This window comes from Mirounga leonina, unplaced genomic scaffold (assembly GCF_011800145.1).
Source record: "Mirounga leonina isolate KUSES-001 unplaced genomic scaffold, KU_Mleo_1.0 Mir_173, whole genome shotgun sequence".
Classification (NCBI taxonomy): Eukaryota; Metazoa; Chordata; class Mammalia; order Carnivora; family Phocidae; genus Mirounga; species Mirounga leonina.
Window position 1 is genome coordinate 58,237,548 of NW_023270447.1, and position 13,984 is coordinate 58,251,531.

Genomic DNA, 13,984 nt, shown 5'->3' on the forward strand with positions numbered 1-13,984 from the left:
GAGAGGGGAAGGGTCAGAGGGGGAAGCAGACCCCCTGCCGAGCAGGGAGCCCGATGTGGGACTTGATCCCGGGACTCCAGAATCATGACCTGAGCCGAAGGCAGTTGCTTAACCAACTGAGCCACCCAGGCGCCCTGTGGAGCCTACTTTAAATAGATAAATTAATTGAAAAAATTTTTTTTAAAAAATCACATAATTTTGTAGTAGTCTCCTGTATGTCTAATTTGGGCTTCAATGTCTGTTTAAGTAAGGCTTGATTAAGAACTGTTTTTACTGGGCACCTGGGTGGCTCAGTTGGTTAAGCGACTGCCTTCGGTTCAGGTCATGATCCTGGAGTCCCGGGATCAAGTTCCGCATCGGGCTCCCTGCTCAGCGGGGGGGTCTGCTTCTCCCTCTGACCCTCCCCCCTCTCATGCTCTCTCTATCTCATTCTCTCTCAAATAAATAAATAAAATATTAAAAAAAAAAAAAAAACTGTTTTTACTTCAGAAGAAAAACTATCTAAATTTTGTACTTAAGTAGTTTTCTTTTGGGGTAGTGATTGAAAATGTTGGTATTTTCTATAAGATGATCTTATGACTTTGTTTGGAAAAGCCTATTTTATTAGTTTCCATCCATCCATCCATTTATTTATTTACTTATTTATTTAGATTTATTTATTTGAGAGAGAGAGTAAGTGCATGGCAGAGTAGGGGGAGGGACAGAGGGAGAGACTCTTCAAGCAGACTCCCTGCTGAGCACAGAGCCCGCCCGTGGGGCCTGATCCCACGCTACAACCCATGAGATCATGATCTGAGCTGAGATCACTAGTCCGATCCTTAACTGACTGAGCCACCCAGGTGCCTCTATTAGTTTCTTTTTAATGGAAAGTGAAATTCTGGGGACAACTAACCATGTCTGTGACATTTTGCCTAAGTGTTGTGTATACTCCTTCATTGACAAAGACCATACTTAGAGTGAAGGTATATTATGATTGTTATGAGAACAAGCTTTGGTACCAAATATATTGCATTCAAATCCTGACTCTACTTACCAGATCTGTGACCTAGGGTAAATTACTTAACCTTTCTTTGTCCAGTTTCCTTATCTGAAAAATAAGGATAATAATATGTACTTGAGGGTTTTTATAAGTATTAAATTAGTTAATACATGTAATGTGCTTTGATCAATGTTGGTACATAATAAGTGAATGTTGTCTACCAGTATTATTATGATAATGATGCTACTGATGGACATGGCAGAAAGCAAGCAAAAATAACAAAATGATTTTGCCCTCAAAGAGGGCAAGGTGGTGAGAATGGACAAAAGACACTCATATTAACAGAGTGCCCAGTGTTTCACGTGATCATCTCGTCCTTAGTTGGTCTGTGGAGTCGGAGTTTGAATCCAAGTTTACCTGGTTTCAAAGCCCACGTTTTTCTGTTGCACCATATTTTTTTTCATTTCACAATTATAAATATCCAAGATAAATAGAATCACTGTGAAATAGGTATCATCAGTAGGCTGTACACATGAAGAACTATTAATTCTGGTGGAGAAGGAGAGGGTTGGGAGATTTTGTGGAAGAGGTAGCATTTGAACTGGACTTTGAAAGGATGAATAATGGGATATCTATGGGCAGAATATGGGGGAGGACATGAAAAGTGCATTGGATTACTGTTTTACAAAGATACAATTATTTTAAATATTTTTAAAAGATTTATTTATTTGAGAGAGAGAGTGAGAGTGGGAGTGAGTGAGCACGCAAGCAGGGGGAGAAGCAGACGGAGAGGGGAAGCAGACTCCCCACTGAGCATGGAGCCTGACTTGGGGCTTGATCCCAGGACCCCAAGATCATGATGTGAGCTGAAACCAAGAGTCAGATGCTTAACGGACTCAGCCACCCAGGTGCCCCTACAATTATTTAAAACATTTCTTTTTTCTCTTACCCGGGCTGCTTAAGTTACCTGAGTGGAAATGCCCAGACAGGGTGGTTCTTACAGAAATTGAGATCTTTTAAAAATAAAAAGAAGAAAGGCAATAAGCCCAGTGCATTGGCACCCTCACCCAGGTCATTGGGTGGCAGCCTGTGGGTCAAGGACTTGGCTGGTGGAAGATACTGCCCAGCAGCTCAGGTAATTCCTGGGAGACCAAGGAGCAGCTTGAGTATCTTGAGGAGGTGTATTCTTTTTCTCCTTCCTTTAGCCACAGACTTGACCATTAAGTCCACAACAGTGTGGAATTCCCTTGATTATGAAAAACATCTGCAGTCGTATATCATGTTGGCATTCACACTGAGGATGGTTGGAAGCAAAAGAGTCTGGCATCACAAAGACTCCCACTTGTTTGCCAGCCATTCTGGCTATAGGAAGCCTGCCTACAGTAATCTACCAGTATACTTAGAACATTTGCTGAAGTAAGAATATGAATATGTTCAGTTTTTTAGGAGATTCTCATAGCAGAATTAACATGATCATGTAGGAAATCACACATGGAACTCATTTGTTCTTCCATTTTAATTTGTTAATGACATCATCAAGAAGCCTAAGAAGAAATTGCTTAACTCTACAACCTTCTTAGGCTAAAGACCTGCAGCCAGCAATGCCTGTATTCACTAGGTTAAGGATTCAGGTAGTGAACACTTGTGATCCTTATTGCCATTTGGGATAAGAAATTTGATTAGGGATAGAACTAGACAGATCAGAAAGGTAGCAGAAGATTTTAACGATATTATAAAACAACTAGACCTAGAAGACCTATCCAGAACACTCCACCTAACAACAGCAGAATACAGATTCTTCTTAACGGCACATGAAACATTATCCAGGATAGGCCATAGGTTAGGCCACAGTCTCAATACATTTAAAAGTGTTGAAATCCCACAAAATATGCTTTCTAACCACAGTGGAAAGAAACTAGAAATCAAAAACAGGAAATTTGGGAAATCCTCAAATGTGGACAGTAAACAACACATTCCTAAATAACCAGTGGATCAAAAAAAGAAAACAAGGGGCATTAGAAAATACTTTGAGATGAGAAAAAACAGAAACACAACTTATCAAAACTCACAGAATTCAGCTAAAGCAGTGCTAAATGCTAAATTTATAACTAAACATTTATGTTAAGAAAGGGAGATCACAGGGTGCCTGGGTGGCTCAGTTGGTTAAGCAACTGCCTTCGGCTCAGGTCATGATCCTGGAGTCCCTGGATCGAGTCCCGCATCGGGCTCCCTGCTTGGCGGGGAGCCTGCTTCTCCCTCTGACCCTCCCCCCTCTCATGTGCTCTCTCTCTCTCATTCTCTCTGTCTCAAATAAATAAATAAAATCTTTAAAAAGAAAAAAAAAAAAAAAGAAAGGGAGATCACATATTAATAAAGTAACCTTCCACCTTAAGAAACTAAAAAAGGAAGAGCAAACTAAACCCAAGCAAAAAAAAAAAAAAGGGAATAATAAAGATTAGAATGGAAGTAAATGAAATAAAGAGTAGAAAACAATTGAGAAGATCCGTGAAACCAAAAGTTGGGATGGAACTGAATTACAACCTCAAGCTAAACTGCCCCCATCCCCACAGAGAAGAAACAAATTACTAAAATCAGGATGAAAGAGGGGTCATTACTTATAGTCCTTATAGAAATAAAAAAAAGATAATGAGGGAATATAATCATATACCAAAAAATTAAAACCCAGATGAAATGGACAAATTCCTGGAAGCACACAAACCACCAAAACTGGCTTAAGAGGAAACAGAAAATTTGAATAGAACTATAACAAGAAATTGGGTTATTAATAATAAAAAAAAAAGCTACCCACATAGAAAAGCCCAGCCCAATTATGTTCACTGGTGAATTCTGCCAAATATTTTCAAAAAGAATTAACAAAAGTCCTTCACAAACTCTTCCCCACAAAAAGAGGAGAGAACACTTCCCAACTCATTTCATGAGGGCAGTATTACTGTGATACCAAAACCAGACCAAGATATCACAAGATAACTATGGACCAATATCCCTTAGGAACACAGACACAAAAATGCTCAACAGAATACTAGCAAGGCAACTCCAGCAGCATATAAGGATTATATACCATGACTAAGTAGAATTCATCCCAGAAGGCAAGGGTTTTTTCAATATAAAAAATCCCCCAAAACAAAAAACAACAATGAACATAATATATTGCATAATAGGATAAAGGACGAAAATCACATGGTTATTTCAGTAGAATCACAAAAACCATTTGACACAATCTAGCACTCTTTCATGTTTAAAAAAAGTCTGAAAAACCTAGGAATAGGAGGGTACTTCCTCAACTTGATAAAGGGTAACTATGAAAAACTCAGAGCTAGTATACTTAATGGTGAAAGATAGTGCTTTCCCCTAAGATCAGGAAGAAAACGAAGATGTCCACTCTCACCACTTCTCACCATCATTGTACAGAAGGTTCTAGTTAAGGTAATTGGACAAGAAAAATAAAAAGCATCCAGTTTGGTAAGGAAGATGTAAACTATTAGAGCTAATAAGTTCAGCAAGGTTGCAAGTTAAAAGATCAGGATTCAAAAATCAGTTGTATTTCTAAATACCAGTAACAAACAAACTGAAATGAAATGAAGAAGGCATGCTACATACAATATCATCAAAAATATGTAGTAGGATTAAAACAAAAAGAAATGCAAGAGCTGTATGGTGAAAACTATAAAACATCATTGAAAGAACTCAAAGGGAGACCTAAATAAGTGGAAAGACACCCTGTGTTCATGGATTAAAAGACTTAATATTGTTACAATAGAAATAACTTGCCAAATTGAGCTACATGTTCAATGTAATCCCTATCAAAATTTTCAGCTGGACTTTTGCAGAAATTGACAAAATGATCCTACAATTTATATGAAAGTACAAGGGTTCCAGCACAGCCAAAATGATCTTGAAAGAATAGAGGCAAGTTGAAGTACACCTCCTGATTTCAAAACTTAAAAAACAAAGGTGTTTGTTTGTAGTAATCAAAATTGTGAGATGCTAACAAGGATAAACATGTAGATCAATGAATAGAATTGAGAGTCAAGAAATAAACCCTTACATTTATGGTCATTTGGTTTTCAACAAGGGCCTCAAGACCATTCAATGGGGAGGAAATCATTTTAACACATGAAGCTGGGCCACCTGGAAAGCCACATGCAAAAGAATAAAGTTGGACCCCTACCTCACACCACATATAAAAATTAACTCAAAATGGATCATAGACCTAAAAGAGCTAAAAGTATAAAATACTTAGAAAACATAGGCATAAATAAACCCTTGTGACTTTGGATTAGGCAGTGGTTTCTTGCAAACCAAAAGTACAAACAACAAAAGAACTAGATAATTTGGATTTCACCATAATTAAAAACATTTTATATCAAAGGGCACTATCAAAGTGAAAACACAACACACAGAATGGGAGAAAATATTTGCAAATCATGTATCTGTTAAGCAACTGGTGTCTAAATCATAACCCTTAACAGTAAAAAAACCCCAAGGGCCTCAATTTAAAAATTGGATGGACATTTAAAAAAATGGTAAAGGATTTGGATACACATTTTAAAAAATTCATGTACAATTAACATAGTGTTATATTAGCTTCAGGTGTGCTACATAATTCAACAATTCTATACATTTCTCAAAGCTCAGCAAGATAAGTGTGCTTTTAATCCCCTTTATTTATTTCACCCATCCCCCTACCCATCTTCTCTCTGGTAACCACCAGTTCTCTGTATTTAAGAGTCGAGGTTTTTTTGGTCTTTTTTCCCCTTGTTTGTTCATCTGTTTTGTTTCTTTAGTTCCACATATGAGTAAAATCATACGGTATTTGTCTTTCTCTGACTGATTTCACTTAGCAACATACCTTCCAGGTCCATCCATGTTGTTGCAAGTGGTAAGATTCCATTCTTTTTTATGGCTGAGTAATATTCCTCTGTGTGTGTGTGTGTATCTCCCATATCATCTTTATTCATCTATCTTGATGGACACTTGGGTTGCTTCCATATCTTGGCTATTGTAAATAATGCTGCAGTAAACATAGGGGTGCATGTATCTTTTTGAACAGTGAAGGAAATCAACAGAACAAAAAGGCAACCTACTGACTGAGAGTAAGACTTCTGCAAATGATATATCCAATAAGGGGTTAATAACCAAAAATATATAAAGAACTTAGACCACTCAACACACAAAAAACCCATATAACCCAATTAAAAATGGGCAGGGGACCTGAACAGACATTTTTCCAAAGAAGACATACAGAGGGCCAACAGACACATGAAGAGATGCTCAACATCACTCATCATCAGGGAAATGCAAATCAAAACCACAATGAGATACCACCTCACACCTGGCAGAATGGCTAAAGTCAATAACACGTGTTGGCAAGGATGTGGAGAAAAAAGAACCCTTGTGCACTGTTGGTGAGGATGCAAACTGGTGCAGCCACTATGGAAGACAGTATGGAGGTTCCTCAAAAGATTAAAAATAGAATTAATATGACTCAGTAAGTGGACTACTGGGTACTTACCCGAAGAAAATAGAAATTCCTTTAAAGAAGATCTATAAATGGTCAAAAAACACATGAAAAGATGCTCCACATCATTAGTCCTTAGGGAAGTACAAATCAAAACCACAATGAGATACCACTAGGATCATTATAATAAAAAAGATGGACAATAACAAGTGTTGACATGGATGTAAAGAAATTGGAACCCTTGTACACTGCTGGCTAGAATATAAAATGGTACAACCACTTTGGAAGACAGTTCGGCAGTTCCTCAAAAAGAGATACCATATGACTCAGCAGTTCCACGCCTGGCTCTCTCTAGATACAAGAGAATTAAAAAGTACGTCCATACAAAAAACTTGTACACAAATGTTCAGAGCAGCATTATTCATAAATAGTCAAAAATTAGAAACAAGCCAAGTGTCCATCAGTTAATGAATGGATAAACAGAATGTGGCTCTCCAGACAGAATATTATGCAGCCACAGATGAAGTACTGATGTATCTACAGCATGGATGAACTTTGAAAATGTGCTAAGGTGAAAGAAATCAGATACAGAAGGTTGCGTGATATTGAAGGCTTCCATTTATGTGAAATGCCAAAAGAAGCAAATCCACAGAGACAGAAAGTTGTTAGTGTTTGTCAAGGTCCAGGGGGAGGAGAAATAGAGTGACTGCTAATGAGTATATGGTTTCTTTTTAGGGTGATGAAAATATTCTGGAATTAGATAGTGGTGATTGTTCCACAACCTTGTGAATATTCTAAAAATCACTGATTTGTATACTTAAAAAAAAAAAAAAGTGTTCTCTTTCCAGTGCATTCTTGCCTCATGAAGATGCAGAGCTGAGTGATTAAATTCAGCCACCCATTTTCATTCCACCAGGTCTTGGTGCGAGGTGACAGATATCTCTGTGATAAGTTTGTAAGGGGGCGAGGGGACACATGTGGACGTGACATTTTACAAACTTTGGCAAAACACTTCTACACCTCCTCCTTTGCAGAAAAACTGTTCAGACTTCTGGTCATTTGGGGGTCTCTTTATCTGTCGTTACCTGCCTTAATTCCCTGTGGTGTCTGTGTGTTGTGTCTTTGCAGTGCCGATGGGGAAGTGAAGCACTGTGTGATCTACAGCACTGCTCGGGGCTATGGCTTTGCAGAGCCCTACAACCTGTACAGCTCACTGAAGGAGCTGGTGCTCCATTACCAGCAGACATCCCTCGTTCAGCACAACGACTCCCTCAACGTCAGGCTTGCCTACCCTGTCCACGCACAGATGCCCTCACTCTGCAGATAAAGAGGGCGTGGGAAGAGAGGTCGCTCTCTAGCATTTTTTTCCTACAGTTTTTATTAGACTATGAGGGCATTCTTTCTACGTAGACTGCTTGTTTTGCACAAGAAGTGATTCTGTGAATGTGGAGAGGCCGAGTGGCAGCTGGCCAGGATGGGGGCACAAGAGGCCTGAGGTTCTCTGAGACTCAGCTGGGCCGCTGCACTGACATAGGAAGCTGGAAGCAGATGTTTTTTTGGAAAGTCTGTTTCACTGGGGCTTTTGTTTTGTTTAGCCAGGCACCCTCAAAAGAACACATTAGGTTTGATGGGGGTAGGGGGTTGGAAATTTCTGAAGAGTCCACGTCCTCTCTTGGTCTTTGTCTCTGGGAATGTGGCAGGGGCATGGCTCTGGGGAGTTCTGTTTTGATCTGGCGGTCTCTCTTAACTTCCTCCTAAAATGAAGGCTGTTTTGGTTCTGTGGTAGAATGGCATTTGGTGAAAAAGACAACCAAAGGAAAATGGGGAGGCTTGGGATTTCATTGAGAGAATCTTAGTCAAGGGGGTAAAAACACCTTCAACTGAAGGTACTTTACTAACTAACATAAGCTAAGCGTCAACATCTCAGTAGCTCCTCCCTCTAAAGAAGCATTATGTTTAGAAACCAAATTGATCTCAGCAGAACAATGTTTGTTGCCAGACTAAGGTCTGATGGAAGAAGACAGCACTAGTATCTGAATGCACACTTCTGTACCAAAACTTGAAAGTGAAAGGAAAACTAGAATTTGTTAGTTTTAGCAAACACTAAAATTGGTCAGTGTAACTCCTGCCCTGCCCTTGTTTCTCAGAGATGAGAAATAGTGTTCTTTTTGTGGGCATGGTGAACTTTGAATCATAAAATGAAGTTGGTGCTTGTGTGGTGTTTCCTTAGCCTAAAGAATGATCTGTTGTTGAAAATTTTTGTAACTTGTTTGTATGAGTAAAGAAAAGGTGCAATCCAGTGCTTTTAGATGGCTTGATATACCAAATAATGATATAGAACAACAGTCTTATATGTGCTTCCCAAATTTGAAGGCCCTGCAGAAACAGGAAACATGGTTTAATTTCCCTTCATCTCCCTGTCCTTTGTTGGGTAGGGCTTAGGGGAGCCATGGGTGGCAAAGGTTGTAGCAGGAAGGGAGCCTGACTGTTGTCAGGGACCGCGGAGCCTCTGGTGTCTAGGGTGAGGGTCATCCACATTACCCGTGTGCTTCCATGCAGTGGTTTCTGAAACTTTTGTAAGGAGAGGAAATAATGGCTTGGAGTTTATAGACTGTTAGTAAAAGCCATCTGGAAGTTTTTCTCTTTGCCATTTTTGTGAGCCTGCCATTAAGATGATGTGCACAGACGGTCCTCATGCTCCAGTGGCCCTGATTTTAGGCCAGGAATCTTCCGCTCCATGTGGTTTAAGCCTTCCAGCTGAGTGAAGCTAGGCGAATGGAGCTGGGGGCAGGCGTGTACTCCTACCTCCTTTATGCCCCACCTCCATCAGTCAACACTCATTCGACAAATAGAGTTCAGCTGCCTCTGAGCCAATGCTGGAACCATAATAGGCTCAGAGTGAGTCAGCTGTTTGAGTCCAAAGCTGTGCAGTCAGGCGTCCTGGCTGAACTAGAGAAGCAGCCAATATCTGGGTCTTGGTACATAAGGTTTACAGCTAGGAAAGCTGTAGTTATGGAATGAAAAAATAAATACTGCTTTCCCTGAGCACTTGTCTTGGTGACAAGGTCTAGAATGGACCATGATATAAAAATAGATGAAAAATTTTGGAAAAAGCTCTAGAGTTACTAACAATGAGGATAGGAAGGAAAGGGCCTATCTTCGGCTTTTCTTTGGTTCCATTGCAGTTTCAGGATTAGGCGAGGCAGACAGATGAACCCATCCTTCCAGTGTCATGTTCTGACTTAAGCCCTTAGCTGAAAGCCAGCTGCACACCTCTTCTCCACATTGCCAGGCTGAAATCTTGAAGGTTTTACTGAGTGATGTCAGGCTAGTTGCTGCTGGATGGCCTTCCACCTGGTGTTGAACCTGCTTAAGCAGTTGGATGCTCCAGATTGGGTGCAAGAAACCCCTCCTTTCTGGTATTAAAATTTAGTGTGTTCTGACTCTCTTTAAAATAAAATGGGAGTAAGGATGCACGCCTGTGACCTTGAGCAGTGTGTTGCTCCTTTTTAGGCAGATACAAAGGGTGCGTGGGGAGGGAGCTAGGACCATCTAATACCTAAACTTACATATAAGGACTGGCTTGTGGAGAAGGACTGCTCTTTTTTTAATCCTATATTCCTTCACTTTTTCTTTCCTATTTTTCATTCTTGAATTTGTTGCTTTGTGGGAACTAAGGATCATTTGAGAAGTTGGAAAGTATCTCTTCTGACTAGTTGCCATATGATTTGCTTGATCCTGAGCCAGTGGAAATGGCATAGGGACCAATCTGCTAACCACATGGAGGGGTAGTATGCAGCTCCTATACTTCATGGTCTTGGCGGCCTTCATCTGAGCCTAGCTAGCTCTGTGTCCTGTCCCATGATTTAGGCCCTTGGACTCTTTCTCTCTTGGCATCCTAACTGCAGCTTCACTGAAGCAGAGAGTAAAGAGACAGACAAAGACCAGGGGGCTCATTGTTTTTCTGGCTGGGGAAGCCAGCCATCAGCATGGAAGCAGCTTGAAGCTGGCTGAACACAGGTCCTAGGCCCATCTTTTCCGGGTGGAGATTTCATCACAGAACAATGGTCTCTGTCTCTTCCTGATCATAGATGGTAAATCTTGGCCAGGGCTCAGGACTGTATAGGCTAACTGTGTCCTTACCACTGATTTGGCCAAGGTTGAGGACTTCTAATACCTCCCCTACTCCATCTCCAAGCCTTGATGGGACCTCCCACTTACTCTGGACCTCATGTGCTCTAAAGAAGCATTGATAGCCAATGTGGCGTCTTCCATAGGTCTCCTCTTCTTGCTGCAAGGAACCAGCTTCATGGGTCCTCTTGGCCAAGAATTGCATCTGGACAATTCCTGGTTACAAGGTGGTCTCTGTTGCCAGTTAAGACTCCAGAGTAGGCCTCTGTGAGGCTTCTGTGGCCTCAAAGCAGAGGGTGCAGATGGGGGCCTGGCTGGGCTCCCTGCTGTCAGCTGCTCATCCTTGCCCTAGCTCTAGCCACTTGTGACAACCTTGTTTCCTTACAAATTCCAGCATGTGACTTTGGTGCCCTGTTGTTACTTGTGAAAAACCTATTCTTCTGTTGTCTTTGATGTAGTTAAAAAAAAAAAAACAAAAACAAAAAACCACGTAGTTTACGTAAAAATATCTGATTCACAAAGAAGCCAACTATATGTCTTGTGTTGGGACAGTTCATAACGTAGTTCCTAGACCACTTTTGCAAATTGTTCTTGTCACCAGATGTGTTCAGACATTGCTGTGCAGTTGTGGGGAGGGTGGGGGGTAAGTGAGGGGAGATACTTTTTGGTCTTTTGTTTTTTTATCTTCCCCAAGAGGGGACAGTCTGGCCAACTTGCTCCAGTAATGCAATAAAGACATTGCAATAAAGCACCTTTTTGTCCTCATGCTATGGAGGGGTGGGCTAGGGGTGGGCCGCAAGAGGAGGATTAGGCTATTGAAAGCCCTGAAACTCCCAAACCTCTCCCATGAGCACCAAAAGATTGGTCCTGGGGCTGAACGGGGCCACCAGAGGCGCTCTTCCCCTGAACAAGAGAAGCTGACCCTAATAGGCATGATGCCAGCATCTTGTCCATCCAGCACAGGACACAGTGAGACTCAGAAACTAGTCCTGAGAAAGTTAAATCTGAGAGCGCTTTCCTTCTCACCCCATTCTGAAGTATTAGAAAGTCCAGCTTACTGATTCTCATCACATCTTTCTGTCTGGAAATAAAAGTATTTCCATAGTCTATTCTGGGGGCAGGGAAAATGTTTGTTGCCCAAGGCCCTTGTCACCCTCCTGCCACAGCACTTTGTTACGGTTTCTATATGTCAACATAATTAACAAAATGTGACCACCTCTTTGCATAGGACATTGTAGTTCTCATGTAGTCTCTCAGGCCCCACCCAGGTGTGTAGTGAATTATAAATCAGACTGGGTAGGGGATAGTCCATTGCTCTATCTTGCCTACGTCCTTTCTCCCCACTCCTAGGAACTATAGAGGATTTCCCCAAATCCCAAGAGTTGTTCCTACTCTTTGCATAGGATGCTCAAATTCCTGTCTCCAGCCTAGTCCTGTCTTCTGAACTCCACCTATTGGCTGGATAGCTCCACTGGGGCCTTGAGTGTCCCACAGGCATTGCAAACTTTTTGTTTACAGAGAAAACGTATGCGTGGCTATGAATTCCCTTACTTTTCTACCACCAAACCTACAAACCTGCCTATATCTACTTAACTCCTCTGCCTCTCACCTGTTAAAGTAGCCCCCCTCCAACTAAAAGCCATGTTTCCACAATCTGTATAATTTTGTATCCTGTTTTCTCCCTTCTTCTCAGGAATTTCCCATGATCAGTTGTCAATTCTTTCACTGTTGTTTTCTCTCAACCGGATCATCCATTGACATTTAAACATGGTAGAATGTGTCTCACTCCACTTCCTAACCTCTACTGAATCCTGTATCCCTTTATCTCTTTGCCCCTCTTCAAAGCCAAACCTTTTTACAAAAACTGTTTAAATTTGTCTTTATTTTCTCTCCTCCACCATTTCGGTACAGGTCCCACCACCAGCTGAAACTGCTCTCCTTCCTTGAGGTCTTCAATAACCATCATCCTTGACTCCTTGCCATGAAAAACTTTCCCGTGGACTTCATGATGACTCAACATCTGGTTTTCCTCCTAGATCTCTGACTGTTCCTTTTAATTCTCTTGGACAAGGTCTTTTTCCCTGGCAATTTTATCCACATCCATGATTCCATCTACCATCTTTAGGCCATTTATGTCTGTGTTTCTCCTGCTCAATCCTCTATTGGGAGGTACCTCACAGCATATTGAATGCAGGGTCACCACCTAGCCCAGGTTCTCTTTCATTATTTCACATTTCAGTGGTAGCACTATATGCCTCATTTGGTTATGTAAGTCAGAAATGCAGTCATCATCCTTGAGAACTTCCTATGTTTCAGGATGACATAATACACACCGACAACCTATATCAATTTTATTTCCTAAATGTCAAAGACATTACTTCTCCCCAACTTCATTTCTTCACTACTTAATACTGAACAGGCCTCCCTTCTTCCATAGTTGCCCCCAAGTCCATTCTCATAACAACCAGTTATCTTTTCAAAATACAAATCTGAACCTGTGTAAAACCATTAACTTTCAATCACTCTTAGGGTAAATTACAAAATTCTTAAAGTGGTCTGGTTTCTCCCAAGTTTAGGATCTCTTCCCCTACTTTATTACTCTTCCCTGGATCCTTCCCTTCAGCCAGTCCCAATGTCTTGGGTTTTTCTTCTGCATATTCTCTGTACAATTGCCATCTATTTCTTTGGCCTTACTGTCTATTTGCTGATGGCTGCCAAATCCGGGTCTGGCTCCTACACGGTTCATCCTCAAGTTTGTCCTAGTTCAGATCACTATAACGCATCACTACATCATTTTCTCTCTGCTCTGCGAATTCCACTAGAGCCTCCTTACGCTGCAGCCAGCGTCTTCCTAAAACATAAATGTGATTATACCACTTCCCTGCAGTTATCGTTCAGAAACCCCTCACGCTAATTTGGCGGTGTTTCTCAAAGGGAGCACCACTGGCACTTGGGGCAGCTGCCCTATGGTTTACAGGAGGCTTAGCATCTCTGTGCCTCCTCCTTCCCCCCCCTCCCCACCCCCCCTTTCCAACCCCCCAAGGGGGCCGTTCCTTTCTCACAGGAACTGTTGCAAGATGTGCCTACCCCACCTCCTTCACCTTTGCTATGGTGCTTCTAACCAGATCCTGATAAACGTGGGAGGCTCCCCAAAGCAACCAGTTACCTGTGTTCCCAGCATCCAGTACAGGCTGGCTGAGGGTCTGCTGCCAGTGAACGGCTGAAGGAAGAAGTGAGTTCAAGAAGGGACTGAAGGCTAAGGGGCCAGACATCTACTTGTAGATGGGCCATGGGCAGGGCACGCCCTCTGGCGGCCACAGCTTTCTCCATGCAAGGTTACAGAGGCTGCGGGGTGCAGGAGGCCCCCAGCCAGTGGCCCTGAGGCATACCCCGCA

The 13,984-nt window shown here is 41.6% G+C and overlaps 1 protein-coding gene across 1 annotated transcript in view; it reads left to right on the forward strand.

The window, feature by feature from the left end:
• PIK3R3 (phosphoinositide-3-kinase regulatory subunit 3) overlaps window positions 1-11,039 on the forward strand; it is a 120,558-nt gene extending 109,519 nt beyond the window's left edge. The window contains exon 10 of the mRNA XM_035018667.1: window positions 7,587-11,039. Within this exon, the coding sequence (XP_034874558.1) occupies window positions 7,587-7,785 (199 nt within the window). The 3' untranslated portion in view covers window positions 7,786-11,039. The remainder of the gene's footprint in view (window positions 1-7,586) is intronic.
• The last annotated feature ends 2,945 nt before the right edge of the window (window positions 11,040-13,984 follow it).